Source organism: Neodiprion lecontei, chromosome 1 (genome assembly GCF_021901455.1).
Source record: "Neodiprion lecontei isolate iyNeoLeco1 chromosome 1, iyNeoLeco1.1, whole genome shotgun sequence".
Taxonomy (NCBI): Eukaryota; Metazoa; Arthropoda; class Insecta; order Hymenoptera; family Diprionidae; genus Neodiprion; species Neodiprion lecontei.
In genome coordinates, this window is record NC_060260.1 from 27,903,494 (window position 1) to 27,921,268 (window position 17,775).

Sequence of the window (17,775 nt, forward strand, 5' to 3'; positions counted from 1 at the left end):
TTGTTCCGACCAACAGCAGATATCATTCACACATAGGAACACGCGGACCGCGACGAGCTCTCATCTCGCGTCTCCGTCAGCAGCACCGGGTCCGAATGATAATTGGTGAGAGACAGAGCTAGGCCACTTGTTGCGCGCGTCCGTCCTCCATCCTCCAACGCGGTTGGCTAAATGTTCTTGGTTGTGGTCGTGAGTAACCATCCGCCAGCAGGAGAGGCCGTGTATAACCGAGTCCATGAGCGAGTTGAGCGGGAATAACGTCAGTGCCCAGTGGGGCAGTTCAGCGTGAGCTGTCGTCGAAAGAACTCGAAAGGACAGAACGGCTCCGCTCCGATCGCGGTACCACCTCGAATAATACCAGACATCAGACATCAGACGTCAGACGTCAAACTGTCAAGTTCACCAGCATCACGTGCGTACCCCGGCGCAGATTGGCCAGTGAAATAATTCCAAGCGAGGAGCAGCTGATCGACTCTTTGTTGCCATTTAAGACCGTGGGTGTCTGCGTAGAAGTGGGACTCGGAAACTTTCATGGCAGCGGTGATTCGCGTCCTCGTATCAGCGCACTCGACACTGTACCATGTGGTGTAGTGGTCTAGAGCCGTAAAGAGTGCGTCGACGTCCTGACGACGAGGAGGCGATTGCAAAACTTTCCAGTTTCGCAGGGGCGAACGATACAATATATAATATAACGCGTACACCGAGGCTGGGAACTGACACGTTCTTACGGCGAATGCGCGACGCAAAGTGAAACCTTGATGAGTACAATTGAGTGACGGATAATCGGTCATCATGTCGTCCGTATTTTCTAAATTGATCGACAAGACTTCGGAACGATATGGCATACGACAGGAGAGGCTGACCCAAGGGGTCGTGGGCCTCGTGACGACCCTTTATCTCCTGAAACTCGGATATCCTTACTTGAACCAGGTAGCGGCGCAGGCGAAAAAGAAGGCGACCAGCCTCTGCAGGGATATTTCGGACCATCGACACACCGCCAGTAATAATAACAATAACAACGTAAAGGATGACGGTAAGGCGAGTAACAATGGTGCAGCATCGGCCGGTGACGAGGCGAGCTCGTCATTACCTGCGGGTAACAAAGGCATTGGAACTGGTTTGGACCGTGAATTTTTGGCACGGTTATTGACACTGCTGAAAATTATGATACCGGGCTGGCGGACCAAGGAGGCAGCATTGCTGACGAGCGTTACGCTGGCTCTTTTGGCGAGGACGTTTCTTTCGGTTTACGTCGCTACCCTGGAAGGAAGCATAGTGAAGCGCATCGTACTTCGGGACGGTTGGGGTTTCTTTTCGATGCTGATACGGTGGTTCGGCATTGCTCTACCTGCGACCTTCGTCAACTCGGCCATCCGCTATTTCGAGGGGCGTCTGGCCCTGAGCTTCAGGTAAACACCTTGAATGGAGGTTGCTTTTCTAACGATAAAAAGTGGTCGGCCAACGATAATATCGGAATGCTCTTTGAACTTTGGAACTTGATCGCGGACGCGAGGATAATGAGATCGTTTTCACATTCGCTCGTGATAAAGCGAGCACAAAGCGGACGAGCTATCGCCCTATCTCTGTAACTATGACTGATCATCGTTTATCGTACTAGCTAATATCGAACGCCGTTTATCAACCGTACCGTAACAGTTGTAATTTCTGCGAAGATAGCGTGGGCGGTTCGCGCGTAATCTATACGCGAGTCTCTCTAATCTCCGACCAACCTTACACGTTCCTTCTTCTACAGGGGACGGCTAGTCAAACATGCGTACAATATGTACCTCAGTCAGCAGACCTACTACAGAGTCTCGGCCCTGGACTCGCGGCTTGGCGGAGCCGAGCAACGGCTGACCGACGACTTGTCCGAGTTGGCCAGCTCCGTAGCTCACCTCTATACTAGTCTTACGAAACCTTTGCTCGACTGTGCACTTGTGGGCATCGCATTGGCCTCCTTCTCGGCTCGTATGGGTTCCAGAACAATTCCAGGTACTCGGTTTCTTTCCTCCTCCCTTTCCTTTTCCGCTTCCGGCGCATTCGTTTCAGGTACTGACACGGACTTTCCTTATCCACAGGTCCGCTGTTGGCAACGGCAGTGATAGGCCTGACTGGTCAGGTTCTGCGGCTGGCATCGCCAAAGTTTGGTCAATTGGTCGCCGAGGAGGCGTCGCGACGCGGGCGTCTGCGACAGGCACACGCGAGGGTCAGCGCTCACGCCGAAGAGATCGCTTTCTACGGTGGCCAGGATGCCGAACTTCGGCATCTCAACTCCGCCTACGACTCTCTGGTCGTTCATGTTAGACGAGTGCTTAAGTTGAAACTGTGGTACGTTATGCTGGAGCAGTTCCTCATGAAGTACGTCTGGTCGGGAACGGGGCTCTTTGTCATCGCCTTGCCAGTCTTATTCCCCGTGACATCCGCCTCACGGGCATCCAATGACGACAGTGAGTTACATTTTTTCATTTCAATCGCCTCGGACATTCGATGTCAAGAGTTTTCTTCGTTAACAGATTTTCTTCATCGCGACAAGTTGCTTAGTTCCGGTTCCATACGTGCGGTTACGCTCATAAAAGTCACGCGTTCCACAAGTCGTTTGTTATACAGATATTACCGCAGCTTACTAGCGTCAGCGTTTTTCTCTTAACGCGCGGGTCGTAAAGAACCACCGTATTATTCGCAGTCTTACGTCACGAACTTAATTGACATCTTCGTTAGTTCTTGACATGGCGATGTAACGTACCGACGTACAAGCGGTATCAAAAATTAATTGAACGCAGTTTCGCACACGTGTATACGGAAACCGGAGCAGTAATTAAAGTAAGACCGTGAACGAGCGAGTCAAAATGTAATCTAGCGAAGCAGGCAACACTGAGGTCCGTATGTGTAATTTATTCTGTCGTTGAAAGCGACAAATCTTTTACCTGACATTTCACTGATGTAAAGATAACTGCGCGTCCCGGTCTCGTCCATTTTCCGACCAACATAGTAAGGAAGTGAAACGACAAACGTAAACCACCATTCACGTATGACGCAAATTAAGAATAAAAGCCGCTCCTGATTTATTCTGAGTTAATTTTTTACACCGCTCGTGACGAACGCGTTTCACAATTAAACGTTGAAAGGCACAAGTAACAGTTGAGAAATACTTCGCAGCTGGCGTGAGTGAGAGGACGCAGTACCTGACTACCTCAAAGTATCTTCTAAGCTCGGGTGCCGATGCTGTAGAGAGGCTCATGTCGTCCTATAAGGTTGTATTGCACACCTCGATCCACTCTAAAATTCCCACGATTAAACATAGGTCGGTCGATTGGAACAAGTTATTAAATTTCAGGAAGCCGTGGCCCTGGCTGGTTACACGGCTCGAGTTGGCGAGATGTTGGACGTCTTCAAGGACACGGCACTTTGTAAATATCAAAAGGGAATAGTCGTCGGACAGCACAGGCCGATTACCGGAAACGACGGTATAGAAGTAACGCGACCAAGCGAAAACATTCTGCACTTTGAGGACGGAGTACCGCAAATAAGAGGTGAGCCTGGCTGGAGAACGAAAATTGTGAGAGCATGATTGGTGGTTGCGCCGTTGGCAACACAATCGTTGCAACCTTTCGTGGTCGTAATTGTTGTACAACCAGATAATTAACGCAAAGAACAACGCCACGGTATTTCCATGTAACCACGTCTCTTATTGCGGCAAACCTGATGCTTAACGACATCCTCGACTTGGTTCATAGGTATTGTTCGCGAAAGCACAGACGGAAGTATCGGACTGACGAATGTCCCCATCGTCACGCCCAACTGCGAAGTCATTGTGCCAAGTCTGACATTGCGGGTGAGTTCCACGTGACGTGAAACGTATATACGACCCGTACACCAACTTACAAATTGTATCCCTAATAATAGAGCCAGCATCTTCGAGTCGGCCTGGCATTGGCCGCCAAGAAACTCGTCGAGCCTCAGATTAGCCTGGCTGCTGACTCGAGACTGACAATTATTCAAATATAAAAGTCAAGATCAGAGGCAAGCAATACATGATCTGCACGTGTCAACCGTATCCATGTTTTATTAGTTTGATTCTTTTCCCCTCTTCACTTCCCCGTTGTCTTTTATTTTGCATATTTTTCACCTACGCAGATTCAGCCAGGCGATCACCTACTGATAACAGGACCAAACGGGTGCGGCAAGAGTTCGCTGTTCAGGATCGTTTCCGGTCTTTGGCCCGTTTACGGTGGGGAATTGACCCGCCCCAAGGAGACCGGAGAGTTCACTTATGCTGGTGTGAGACCGACGCTTTTCTACATCCCTCAGCGGCCCTACATGACCGTCGGGACCCTGAGGGACCAGATAATATACCCCTCCGATTCAACGAAGGGCAAATACACCGACGAAGAGCTTCTCCACCTCCTGGATCTCGTCGATCTGCGAAGTCTCGCCGAGCGAGAGGCCGAAGGGCTCAGTTCTCGGAACGATTGGGACTCGACGCTCTCCGGCGGAGAGAAACAGCGGCTGGCAATGGCCAGATTGTTCTTCCACGCACCGAGGTACGCCCTCCTGGACGAATGCACTAGCGCCGTTAGTCTCGAGGCTGAGGGCACCATCTACGAGGCGGCAAAACGTATGGGGATCACCTTGCTGACGGTCACTCACCGAGTCGCCTCCCTGTCCAAATTCCACAAGCTTATACTCCGCTTCGACGGCGAGGGTGGCTGGGATCTTGGACCTTTGAACCAGAGCGACGTTCAGGTCAAGGTAGCGAATCACGAGCAAGACATGGACAAGGAAGAACCTCACCACCATCACAGACTGCAGGTTATTCACAAGAATTAATTTAATCGCGATTTGATTGGTGATGAAAAAAAAAAGAGAGGATAGAAATCGATTCGTTGCTAATAGATGCTAAGGGGAAGTTGACCTAAAACTCATTCACTTTCGTTGAAACTTGTGAAACTGCTTTTACTCTGTACTATTGATAGTGAGAATGCTTGTCGGATTATGCGGCACCAATCATTCCTTAAACAAGTAACGTAGCTCCCGGTGCCGCGGTGTTTGTAATTATGACGAAAACCACACTCGAAATATTAGACTCAAGCGGGAAAAGGAAGAGGTATTTTTAATGGACAGATAAGCAAGTTACTACGATTACCAGTGATTTATAGTATAACAAAAGTTGAATATTATCCAGCAATGTGCCATTTTTAGTTTTTGTTGTTAAACAGAAAGACGCGTAAATCTATTAATTTAAAATGAGTTAAAGTGAACAGAATATAAAATGCGATTTAGTGTGAATTAGTAAATTTTACGTACATATTTACATGCCATTTCCAACATTGCCATGGCTACACAAAAATTTATTATTATGTATTCTATATTATATTCTATTCTTTTTTCGCGGAATCGGGATGAACAATTAGGAACAATGATCATTTGCAGACGTATTGAGCCCTACTTTTCGTTGACGCGGTGATATTCGGGAGACACTTTCCATATTCAACTTTCGTCGGTGTTTTATCCGGAATTATGCAGGCAAACAGTTTTTTCTATCCTTGCATACGCAAAGCTAGCGGCAGTTTAAACTTTTTTCGGTGTGCTAGATGTTTAGAGGCAGTTGCACATAATACGCTTACACTAGTCCTCATTATTTCACAGCCACATATCGGCATGACCCCTTGGGCGAAATTATACCAAAAACTAGATTCAATTCGTCGAAAAAATATCAGTTCTGTTTTGGAATGCTTAGGTGATTTTAGAGTATCTTTAGATACTATCAGTACCTTGTTGTCTTTTCGCGCACTAATATATGTGGTAAAAATTCGTTTATGACAAAATGATATCACGTCACGTCTATAACCAAATTGTATACTCATCTGTTTCTTTTGTAGGAACTACGTGACATGCTTGCCAAGGACCCAGTGGGCATCAGCTAGAACTGCATTTGGTTCAAAACAGATACTTACACAGAAAACAAAACAACTAGCAGCTGTACGAAGAAACCACTAATTTTCTTTTAACCGGAATACAGTGAGAATGCGCCGTGAACACTGAAAAACGAAACCGAACCGTGCGAACGGTCGAAACCAGTCAAACGAGAGCTACATTGCTCTTGTGCCCCAAATCAGTGCTTTTGTTTCATTGGGTTGTTTTTGTTTCTTTCGTCAGATCCATTTTCTTTTTCTGATAAAAAGTGGAAAAAGATATTTGTGCTGAACATGGTTGGAATAAGCAAAAGTGTGACTCACTGTGACGTGGTGCTGAGTATTATAAGATTATATTCGTCATTATTCTTCCACATTGCGGAGTATATATTTTTTTTTCCCTTACAAGTGATGGATATGACTGCATACCGGTTTCAAAGAAACCGGAAAATACCTACTGTCGAGTTTTCATCACTAAGCAACCCGTAGCGATCGAACTTGGGCTTCAATGAATTGAATGAATCAGGGTATGATTTTCCTCTATTTTCGATTAATTGTAAGTAGATAATTTTGCACTATATAATATTCTCATACGTGATGAATGATTTAGAAACTCGGCGCGACTTCTATTATTCGATGCTAGTAGCTGCGAAGTTTACACTAAAAAGTAATTCGCGCGTCCAGGTTTTAATGTTACCATACTTTGGATCGCGGTTAATCCGCGTGTTATACTTATTCAAGGTGTGTAAAAAGCGGCAAGGAAGACGTTAATAATCACGGTTCAGCTTTACATATATACTACGATAAGTGTAATTTTAATATCCAAATATATTAATCGTGACAGAGAAGGGGGGAGGGGGGCGAGCTCCGCCGTACAACCAGGTATGACTTCTTGTCTTTCGGTAAATTTTTTGGAGTACTATATATATATATATATATATATATATATAATTATATATATATATATATAATATAGTACTCCAAAAAATTATAGGTGTTGACTATCATAAATTGCAGATTGTAGGATCAAGGCAACGGTGTGGATCATACAGCATCAAACCACGTATACGGAATGCACACATGCTTGTGACCAATTTGCGTTACAGAGATAGCCAGTGCCTCGTGGCATCTGTGAGTGTAATTAGGAATAATTTTATACCCGAGCGATGAGTATGAGATAGCAACGCAGAAAGTCCTTGTTATATACCTGAATGTGGTGGGGTAAAAAAAATTGAGGATTGTAAATACACGTAGATTTGATCATCGGAATGATACCACTGTAATTACTTTATAAACTTTTTCTTCTACTAATTTATGATTAAATCTTCTCGCGTGTGAACTACAAACATGTGATATACCTAGTTTTGTACAATAATCACAAACTGCAACAAATATATTTAGTTTATAAATTAAATAAAACTATTTTTAAATATAGTTTGTACACTCTGCTTTATTTACGAGACACATTTTCAATATGAGGAATAAAGATGAATCCATATTGCTATTTATATACGCGATCACAATTGTCAACATTATTTCCTCAACTTTCTTAATAAATTCAGCCAGCTGGGAGGAATATTTTAATTGGAGTTGGAGTTCAAAAATGACTAGTTACAAATCGAATGATTAGTATTTGTACTTGATCTCGAACGGTTTGACAAACTCTGCAGAAGCCGTGAATTACATTCGATAATGAGGAATTGAGAAACTGCTACACCCATACTTACGTTATTATTGAGAATCTATGCTTATTCGATAAAAACTAAGAAGGAGCGATGGTTAAGTAAGTAAGATATAAACTTGCTCAAATAACTTATCCCTTGATAGCAAAGTAGACCGTAGACAGAACTTAACGTGAAAGTATTTTGGCGTATAATTAAACATTGTCTACAGTGGAAGTAGCTTTCCATCTTCCAATGAAAATCTTGAATTTAGGGTTCAGCGTATAATGTTGTTTGTAAATTTTTGTGCGATATCAGTCTCCATGAAACTTCAATAATTTGATAACATTATATCTCAACCTGACTTGAGCACGGAGAAAAGTGCATCGCGTCAATGACTTTTAGAACTTGTCGGTATAATTGGGATGCAAGAAATATTCAGTAGATTACGGTAATAATTATTAATTATATTTAGTCACGCCATGTAGTAGTAATGCAGAATTTACTACACCCCTTTGATTTTCGGTTCACGAATCAAAATACACTGACCAACCGTTAAAGATTCGAGATTGCTTTTGAGGTATTTTTACAGGTCGAAGAGATAGATTCAATTTATATCGAAATAGAATGTTTATTAAATTATCAGCGTAATGAAGATGTAGTCACACCGGTGAAAGGCAGTTAAGTCAATTCAGTATGCGTACGTGTGAGTGCGTGTAAGATTGTCCGTAAATATTTCAATTAGGTACACTGACTCATAGCAACGATTTACTCAATCCTGACTCACTGACAATCCAATCTCCATTACAGCCACATAACAGCACAGGCATGATGGTAATATAATTACAGTCTTCTCATCACTGCGGTCGAGTCAATAAACAACAAGGAAAGAAGTTAATATATTGACTTGATGAGTTTTAACAAAATATCATAACTTGCGGCCAATCACGGATTCACCACATTCAAAAATATGCAACGGTACGCTAACGCGGCTATAACGATGTGAACCATGCATCCATCAAATTTCAAAGTATGCGCGTCTCGACTATCGATCACGTGGCAAGATCGTGCCGTGGTCGACATTCTCATATAGGTACATGAAAATGTGTAATTCTGCATACGTGATTCATACCATTTGCCGGTTGGGACATAATGAAACTAAATTGCATGTACAACTTAGCGGCGCATGACGATGTATGTATATGCAGTATGCTGCGACGCATTCGCATCGAAAGAGTTGAAACGCATGTTCAATATACACTCGAAATGAAATAAGTTGACAAAAGTCGAGAAAAAAGCGCGCCTCCAAACAGCGAACAGTCCCATTGATCATAAATGAATTGTTCCTGGATCAACGACGGTTATTATATTGCGTCTAATTTTGAAGTCCGACTTGAGTCGTACGAACGTTGACGGATCGCGAAGACATCTGACTGTTTCCCGGACGATAGTTTCCGGAACCAAGAAGCTCTACCAAACTTTCACCGCGCTGTCCAAAGTAACGCTGATAGTCCGGTGCTTTGCGAAGACCGGCATCAGGATCGAACTCAATCCGCCACACAGCCTCTTGGTGCCAAGGAGCAGGCGCAGGTCCAAGCGCGAAGTTTCTCACCGTTGCGACTCCTTTCCTCCATAATTCGGTTACGTACGGGTTGCCCTCGGCCACTTTTGACGAGCCGATAAACACCTGAGTTCACCAATGGGATTAATCCTCGGCAAAACTTCACCAGGGTCAACAACAGCGGGGAAAATGAACTCTAAAGTAAGGTAGACTTGAACCGAGACCTCTTCCACTTTCGGGTAAATTCACGTCTCGGTACCGCAAAGCGTGGGAAAATGAGTAATGCTCACCGCGACGATCAATATTCCCGCTTGGAGTTTCATCGCTGATGTACCGAAGCCCTCGGAGACGGTTGGCTGGGTGCTCGTCGAGTGTAAATCGAAGAGTGCGAAGAATGCGAGCGATCGGTCTTTATCGCTTTCATTCCGATCGGAAGAGGTAAGAATTTCGTAATTTGGTTCATTGTTGATCAATATTCAATTGGCGAACGTCAGGACGCGTGTCGTCAGTGTCGTAATCGGGCCGTTTGGGCCCAGCCGCACTTGAGAAGGGTGAGGCATCGATTTCAGCCGACCACTGCAGTACCCCAACACTGTTTTCCAACCTTTCTCTTTCGCTGGTGGGCTAACATCGTCGGCATTACCGAAGACGGTATGTTTTAGTCGTTTGATATTCCTCGGACAACTCGGAGTGCTTTCGTAACAGCCGACACGGTGCTTTCTAGTTTCGTTGATACGTGCAGCCGATCGACGATATGGGCGTGAAATTGTTCCTGGTAAGACAATGATAATACCTCGACCGCACTGTTGAACCGTAATTTCGCACCCGACGGAGGTCGCGAACTCCTTTCTTCCGGTCGTTCCACTCATGGAAGGCGAAGGTCCCTCGCCTTTCGTGCGAAGGTCTTTCTGGCCCAGCAATGGCCCCTCACCGCAGGCCTCGATTCTTAGAGTTCGCGATTAGATCGTTTTATTCGTTCAATTCGCCTATGCAGCGTAACATGAAAGGATGCTAATTGTTTACAGATGATGATGATGTTAGTCGGTGGATATTCGGTTCAAGGAGCTTCGGTTCTGGGTATTATTCACGACCTCCTGCAGGATAATGTCGCTGGAAGACCAGTTATCCACGAGGTAAGCCATTATCATGTTACACCGATCAACTTTCTCATGAACTTTCAGAGGGGTGAAGGATCCACTTACTGTGTGTAAATTGAACCCTTTCCAACGTAACGACGTTTCTGTTCTCAGCGGAACGTTCAACGAATTGTTGGTCGTCGAAAATGACGAACGATCAAATATTGATGAGAAAATTCCGAAGAGTCTGCACGTTCGGAATACCCAAAGTGTGGCTTATCGTTATTTTAAACTCATGACGTAGCGGGAATTACTGGGTTCATCGTACACTTGATACTGTTTCCGGGATCACAGATTATAATTATGTACTTCATAATTCATCTGGCGACGGCGAGTTGGTCAATAAAAATACTGCCCCATGCAGTGCCGGTGAAAAAAATATAAATTTAAACTCTCGGAATTAGTTATTCAAGACCGTATTATAACCGTCTCCGTGTCACGACTTTCCGCCACTGATTACATAACGCAGATACAGTGACACAAAAAACAAACAAGTTTTCCTTATATTATTTTAATTTTGTTCACGTTTTTACCTACTCTTAAACCGGTATAACCTAGACCAGGATCGCGGAGCTACTTCTATATAATTACACCACGGCGATAATTAAAGCCTGTTTTTATCACTGATTCTGAATGACGTATAGCGTAAAAAAAAAAAAAAAAAATAACCCGAGTTGTGTGCTTTGCAATTGTGCCAATAAAATTGTAAGACAAAAAGTTAACAGGCAATAAAAGTAATTTTCCCCCTACTGCCCCAAGGCCATGGATCAACCTCAAAGCTATATTCACAGGAGAGAATTTCTCTTTACTTATGCGCCCGCAGCAGGTTACGCAGTGATTAGAATAAACATTGCAATATATGCCTCGTGTAATAATCCTCGTAATTATTCACGCAGAAAAGCGATTGGGACTTTGACCCGGATGTTGGAAAATTGAGGAGAGTCCAATTCGAGGCTATCAATGGACCGCAAGGCCGTGACCTGATCGACAGGCTGGGATACGGGATCGGTGCCCATGGAGTAACACCAAAAACCACCGTCGTTAAACAGCCCGCGGTGATTCTAGCCAATTGGGATGCGTCCACGCCTGGGAGCTACTAGACACGGCACTGATTTCGGCGCTTGTTGCTAAATCCCGAGAGATGGACACTTTACGAAAGCTCTAGTAGTTGGTACTTGAGAGAAGCGCTAGCCAATTGTCAACGAGATGTAGGTTTACATACAATATATCTCAAGTTTCGATTTTAACTCACGTGTACCGGATGATGAACAATTTAAGCGTGGAACTGATGTGATATTTTTTATTTTTTTTAATTATAATTCTGCCTTTTTGGTGTTATGAAAACTGGATATTATTCAAGGTCAATGAATTTTATATCTGATCAGTCGTGCATTGGATAAAAAAAATCACTATATTGGATCGTAATTGAAATGACGATAATTTGTTCTTTTTTCTTGGAGATAAAATTGTCGGGAAACACCCGTTTATTCATGTGAGATAGATTAAATGGAAATAAAAAAAATTCTAGTTAATAATAAATAGAAACATTTTGGATTTATAATAAATTGGTATGCAGCGATTACATTTTTACCATATAAGTTTTGTATAAAATATGTATATCATTTACAGAGAATAAATTTATTTTAAAACAACGTGTGTAGTTACGTAATTAAATTTTTTAAATTAGTCTTAGTGTGATTCATTGCAGAACGGATCGTCGTTTAATTGCACGTAAATGGAGAAAACTAGTCTGTGGTGGTTTCGTGAAAGTTATAAATTTATGAAAATCACGTTGAACCATAATGTCTTAGTGGAAAACAAACTATTTAATGAAAAAGCAAGCGATCGCTAAATTCTTGCGGACTTGAGGTTATTCTCCTTACCACGTTTCATCTTTTTGCTGTCGTAGGTACACGCATAAAATTAGCTAGCGAAACGTCCCAATTGGTATTCGTCCCAGTTGCGACAAAAATTACTTTTAGCACAACAGCCGTCATTCTGGATTGCAAGTAAAGAGTGCTCGAAACGTGTAGATCTAACACTCAATCGTTCACTGTGAATCACCTATTATAGTTGCGAATTCGCATCGTACGATGGCTCGATCATAATACGTCGCATATACGTTCACGCTTTTTCTCAATTTCAGAGTGCCATTTATCAGGGTAGTTTATTCACGGTTATAATAGTTGAAACACCTTTTTTCTACATCCGCAAAGTCTGCACTTATTGTTAACCGTGGAATAAAAGCGCCAAAATGAAGAGTAAACTTGAACTTGTAATGGTATAATGCCTCTAGTCGCGCAAAACTAGAAAAGAGAAAAGAATAAACATCGGAATTAGCGCGACGAAGATTTTAGTACCAAAAAATGGTCTCACGTTCCACGACTGGCTTCATGAATAACCAACGAATAAAAAAATTACAGGCATGGGCCTGGAGCGTAGTCTGAAGGCTAAGACTATATCGAATGCGGAAGTGTTGCTGCGAAACTGTCAATTAGCCATAATTCCTAGGGCTTACGATTAGCACGTGGATTGTGATTAGGAAAAATGAAAAAAGGCTCGATTAATCGCGCCGTCCACACAACTGGTAGTCATGTGCGGCGATCGTTTGCAGATCGTGATCGGATGGTTTTGGAATGAAAAGCAAATCCAAGAGTTGCTTAATTATGCGACACATAATAGCTCCGGAATTTGGGCCCAGCAGGGAAACGTGCAATTTGACATGAAACTAGCTTATACGTAGTTAGGTTAGAAGCTACTCTCACCATCCCCACCGACATCCTTTCGAACCCTACCAAACCGTCCATCCACGGTTAAAGGAACTTTCACTCTTTACCAGTAAGAGCGTCGTTCAGCCTGTCCTACGGCATTTCTCACAATTGTGTGTTAGTTGTCGATAAGCTAAGCTTGAGCGAAGTTTTCGTCTATAACGTTAATATAATTTCGTTGCAGCAGGACCACGCTGGGTGTACGAAATGACGAGATTTCTGTCCGTAAGTGCTGCGTCAATGTGACATTCGATACAGTCGTTAAATAAAAAATTGTGCCTAGATTCCGTTGAAGTTAATCGTAAGTAAGTAATACCGATCATGTCTCCTCCGCAGTGGATCGTGCTGCTCTTTGCGCTGATTGCCGTCTGTGGAATTGGTGAAATTTTAGCTACTATACCGCAGCCGAAGGCACCAAATTTCCAATACTTCGAAAGGTGAGTACCCCCTCCACATAACGCTTTCATTTTCTTGGTTGATTTCATACGCAGCGCAAATTATTATCAGAGTTTAGCCTTGTAAAAATCCGAAAGTCAAATATCACTTTGTTTTAATTATCAGGCCGAAGTACCGTTATCCGTACTACGACGAGAACGGCCGAGGGAGACTTCTGTATGGGTACGGCGGGCCAGAACTTTACCAATACAAAACTTACAGTGCTCTCGAAGGGATACACTAGCACAACTAACCACATGTAGTTGGAGAAGATCTACTAACTGACCAACCGAGCTGTCACGTCGGTAAAACAGTACCGATCTACCGATAGTATTTATTTTTTTTCACATCCCGACTCCAAATGATGGGAGGATTCTCAAAATTATCGTGTACCAAACAATCTAATGTATCATAGGTGTGAAATAAATTTGTTTTCATTAACTCTGGTGATAGATTTTTACTCATTTCATGATCTCTGTTTTCACCTGCTAAAGGATGCAACAGTTTTATTTATTTGTTTGTTTTGTTTTCGTTAAATCGACATATTTAATTTAAGGTTTTTATTGCAAAGACGAATGGCAAGTTCCGTGAAAAATTGTGTAAGCCGTAGCTTTGGAATTTTAAATATGCTTGTTTCATTGTATGCATATAATACATGCCCATACTTGTACATAGATGGCCGCGCGTTACGTGAGCAATACGCACTGTATCGGGTTTCCATTCTTTGATAGAGCGTGATGAATAAAGGATTGCATTTGACATTTGTGTCACGAACGTATTGGCGGAAGTATCGGTTAAAGAATCAACTTCCTGTTTATGGAACATCGAGTAATTGCGTTTTACTTGCGTAAACAGCGCTGCGTCGCCACAATGACTTTTATCCTACCCTGCATTGACGCGTAGGTGCATTGCAAAGTGTGGGGGAAACATTTTTTTTCCCGACGAAGCGACTGCGGTGAAAAATTTCACCTCGGTCAAGCCTTGCAACGCCAGCTTTATCGGATTTGAAATGTCAAAATAACTACGACGAACACTCGCCTTTCCCCTTTCATTGACTATTCGAAATTCGTAAATCACTCAAGGCTGTATCTGCAGTACAGCGAAAGCAAATCCGAAACCTACACGAGCTATCACTTGAATTTCATAAAAAATGGCTAAGTAGAACCACGCAACTATTTATCAAAACAGAATGAAAACAACTTTCACCTAAAGAAGATGGCACCGAAGAATATTACGATCAAATTCTATAGTAAATCTACCAACTGCTATTTCTTTGGGCCAACATACCGTGCCTGTAACAAATAACACACTTTTCCCCCATATTACACCATGTGAAAATCCGTGGTTTCGGTGCTGCGTGTAAAATTGTCGTTGTATGGGTTTCGCACGATGCATCTCATCACCGAAGATAGAAGGCAAAGACCTTCAATGTCGTCGAATCGGAAGCGAGTATAACGTGCGATTACAGCTCACCAAATGAACCGGTGGGAGTAAAACAAAGTCTTCCACGTCCAATTCTATCCGTAAGAAACCGTCGCCACAAGTTGCACAGGCGTAAGCTGGGCGAAGAAGATCGAAGAAGCGTGAGAGGTTGCTGAAGCTGTTGAAGCAGAGTGCTCAAGAACCACGTTACCTTGCCTTTGACTTTCTCTTAAACTCACTTTCTTTTTGTACACCGATCCTATCGCACCAACTGTGGAACCTGTAGATTACCGTCATAACGCAGCACCCGTCACATCTTCCGAGATCTTCGTAGTGTTTGGCATCATGCGGTCGTCAATAATTTCCGTACGTAAGTTGGCGTTATATTTAGATCGTAAGCTTTTTAAGACGGTGTTACAACTTGAAATTGTTATCCTCGGTGAGCTGTAGCTTCTTACTATGAGTTTGTAGAGGGCAACTTTATTCCAGAAATTGATCGGCGCTTTCAAGTGCAATCGATATCAGATAAAAATTGTTATTTGTGAAATGTCAACTCTCGCAGTCAGGTATATGCAGAGTAAATGCGACGCTTCAGGAAGAATCGTACGAATATACAATGAGCACAGAAAGGAGTGTTAAAGATAAGTAATTTCGTCCAGCTCGTAATTTTTTTTTTCACTTGGTAAAACGTTTAATTCGCAATGTAGAGCAGCAGCTGCATCTCATTTGCAATTGAAACAACCGATTTCACCGAGAGTTTTTACCAATAAAAGTTGTGCGATTTTTCGGTTTTTAAATTGATACCTGATCGGTTTAGAAAAAGACTTGAACAACTGAGCTGGTACATTCAAGCGTGTCCATATCCATGTGTGAAGTGAATCCATTGCACAGAATGAAAAATATAAGCTATATTTAAACTAAAGCTTCTGTCCACTTTCAAATATGGTCAACCATGAGAAACAGACTTGACATGACGAAAGAAAAATTATAATCAAGTCCAACTGGATAAAACTACTATTACGGGCATGTGTGTCACCAGATAAAACCCGTGTGTAATAAAATAAATCCCACCCACGCACCTCGGGTACATATTCATGATTGATAGTATTAGACTTCGTGTTAGACGTACTATATGTGCATTTCATATCGTAGATCAGCTTGATTTGCGCAATCGGCGCACTGGCAACCCCCGTCACCTCCAGACCTCCGAAGGCGTTGCAGCAGCACGAGAATCCGCAGAATGGAAACTTTTTACTCGACAGCAACGCGATACCTTCAACGATTAGCGAAAACTTGATGAGTTTCTTTTCAACATTAACACCCGGCATATTGAGAAGCATATTAAATAGCGGACGGTGGGCCGAGGAGATGCCGTACGAATTCCAGGCAGACCCTGATGTCGAAACCAAAACTCAGGGCTACCAAGGATTGTACAACGAATTCCTCGAATCGAGGAAGAGACGGCTATAATTGCAGAGTTATTAATGCACACAGAGTGTGAGGAGGACTTGTTTGATTTTGAAATATAGCTGTAAGACATTTCTTGCATACTGATCAGCTGACTTCGGTTCGGTTGCAAGAAAAATAACATTACGAATCGAGAAAATCCCACCCGAGTTAATTGATAGGGCTATAACAATACTGACTCGTACCGGTGAACTAGTTCTGAATGTTAAATCAAACTATAAGAAAAATATTTTTCGAACAACACTAGTTTTGTAACTATCGATATTATTTACGATGACATCAAAGTCAATGAAGCTACCTCATGTACAACGTCTACGAGTTTAATATAATTATATCGGCGGTATTGAGGTATTAAAAATTGTCATGAAATGGAATTACAATTTTCAAATTCTACATCAATAATGGCACGAGCGATAAAGTCCAAGTCGCAGTTTACGAGAATTGCTGAAGTGGAGTGACTAAAGCCGTCAATCCGGTACGTACACTTACGTAAAAAGTGGTTAAAAAATTATATGAGACCAGTTAAAATATATATTTGATTCGCATATTCGTAATCGAGGCTCAGCAGTGTTGCGTAAATATTATTACAACGCTGTAATGATTGGAACTTGTAGACCGAGTTTGAATAAGAGATGAACGAGTTGATGAATTAGACCCAAGACACAGTTATAGCCAAAATGCATAATGAGTTATTTTTGTACATTTTACCGCCATTAAATATCAAACGGTTCATTTCCAAAGGAATGCAAACTTTGCATGTTGATATTTCACAATTAGTAATGATAAGTATCAAAGAGTTATAAATAGTATAAAAATATAAATATATACAGAATTATGAAAAGCATGAGTAACAAGTCGTAGTATAATTTATATTAATTTATACTAAGCCCAGAAAAACAAATTTCTGGAAGAAACGAATAGTAAACCTTTACCTACAATAAATTCTAGCGTTCCGACACTGGTTAAATATTAAAATGGCAGAACCGGTTTAAACTGATTCTATATTTTTTTTTCTTCAATCGTCTTTGAGCAAAATAACTTGCTCAAAGATGTCCGGGGGCCACGTAGGAATGAATGACCCGTAACTAAAACAGCAAGTATGAGATATAATTGTACGAAACTCGTCGGCATGCACGCAAACCTGTAATACAAGAATAAAATTAAGCTAAACTAGCAATACAGCAGTCCGCAATGTATCGTAATAGGGTAATAATGCTCGGCGGAAGAACATTGTGAATTCCGTTGCATGAATTATTTAAAAGCATCACGTTGCACGTGCAGTAGACGATCAATAAACGTCAGAAACAGGCTGTGCAATATTACGCAATGGTGTGCAGAGTAAATATCTACACTGCGTACAAAGCGCACCGGCGATACAAAAGTAAATGCATACGACAAACGAAAAATCAACTC

General features: G+C 42.4%; 3 protein-coding genes and 1 long non-coding RNA gene across 6 annotated transcripts; 3 read left to right on the forward strand and 1 right to left on the reverse strand.

The window, feature by feature from the left end:
* The first annotated feature begins 276 nt into the window (after positions 1-276).
* LOC107223462 (ATP-binding cassette sub-family D member) lies at positions 277-7,346 on the forward strand. The gene is made up of 8 exons (XM_015663142.2): positions 277-1,409; positions 1,754-1,992; positions 2,079-2,447; positions 3,157-3,251; positions 3,335-3,530; positions 3,735-3,832; positions 4,135-4,809; positions 5,880-7,346. Exons 1-8 carry the CDS (start codon positions 793-795, stop codon positions 5,922-5,924), a joined length of 2,334 nt encoding a protein of 777 aa, XP_015518628.1. The 5' UTR covers positions 277-792; the 3' UTR covers positions 5,925-7,346.
* On the reverse strand, positions 6,319-9,554 carry LOC107223455. Its single transcript, XR_006905133.1, has 2 exons — positions 9,425-9,554; positions 6,319-9,260 (listed from the first exon to the last, which is right to left on the reverse strand). It is a non-coding gene; the product is annotated as an uncharacterized LOC107223455 (long non-coding RNA).
* LOC107223459 lies at positions 9,197-11,898 on the forward strand. 3 transcript variants are annotated; one of them, XM_046744468.1, is made up of 3 exons: positions 9,197-9,335; positions 10,160-10,267; positions 11,167-11,896. In XM_046744468.1, exons 1-3 carry the CDS (start codon positions 9,273-9,275, stop codon positions 11,368-11,370), a joined length of 375 nt encoding a protein of 124 aa, XP_046600424.1. In that variant the 5' UTR covers positions 9,197-9,272; the 3' UTR covers positions 11,371-11,896. The 3 variants fall into 3 exon arrangements, with proteins under 3 accessions (XP_046600424.1, XP_046600422.1, XP_015518624.2); XM_046744466.1 differs by lacking the exon at positions 9,197-9,335 and adding an exon at positions 9,347-9,572 and having other exon boundaries at positions 11,167-11,898; XM_015663138.2 differs by lacking the exon at positions 9,197-9,335 and adding an exon at positions 9,773-9,909 and having other exon boundaries at positions 11,167-11,894.
* A 1,211-nt stretch (positions 11,899-13,109) lies between these two features.
* Positions 13,110-13,914, forward strand: LOC107223457. The gene is made up of 3 exons (XM_015663136.2): positions 13,110-13,263; positions 13,375-13,475; positions 13,600-13,914. Exons 1-3 carry the CDS (start codon positions 13,246-13,248, stop codon positions 13,715-13,717), a joined length of 237 nt encoding a protein of 78 aa, XP_015518622.1. The 5' UTR covers positions 13,110-13,245; the 3' UTR covers positions 13,718-13,914.
* Positions 13,915-17,775: the final 3,861 nt, after the last annotated feature.

What these genes read in the sequence shown, in the direction of transcription:
- LOC107223462 (XM_015663142.2), top strand. Translation starts at nt 793, where the DNA reads ATGTCGTCCGTATTTTCTAAATTGATCGACAAGACTTCGGAACGATAT. An exon ending in CGGAGTACCGCAAATAAGAG is followed by an intron (nt 3,531 to 3,734) that starts GTGAGCCTGGCT and finishes CTTGGTTCATAG; the next exon opens with GTATTGTTCGCGAAAGCACA. An exon ending in TGCCAAGTCTGACATTGCGG is followed by an intron (nt 3,833 to 4,134) that starts GTGAGTTCCACG and finishes TCACCTACGCAG; the next exon opens with ATTCAGCCAGGCGATCACCT.
- LOC107223459 (XM_046744466.1), top strand. Translation starts at nt 9,417, where the DNA reads ATGCTCACCGCGACGATCAATATTCCCGCTTGGAGTTTCATCGCTGAT. An exon ending in TTTCATTCCGATCGGAAGAG is followed by an intron (nt 9,573 to 10,159) that starts GTAAGAATTTCG and finishes AATTGTTTACAG; the next exon opens with ATGATGATGATGTTAGTCGG. An exon ending in GAAGACCAGTTATCCACGAG is followed by an intron (nt 10,268 to 11,166) that starts GTAAGCCATTAT and finishes TTATTCACGCAG; the next exon opens with AAAAGCGATTGGGACTTTGA.
- LOC107223457 (XM_015663136.2), top strand. An exon ending in AATTTCCAATACTTCGAAAG is followed by an intron (nt 13,476 to 13,599) that starts GTGAGTACCCCC and finishes TTTAATTATCAG; the next exon opens with GCCGAAGTACCGTTATCCGT.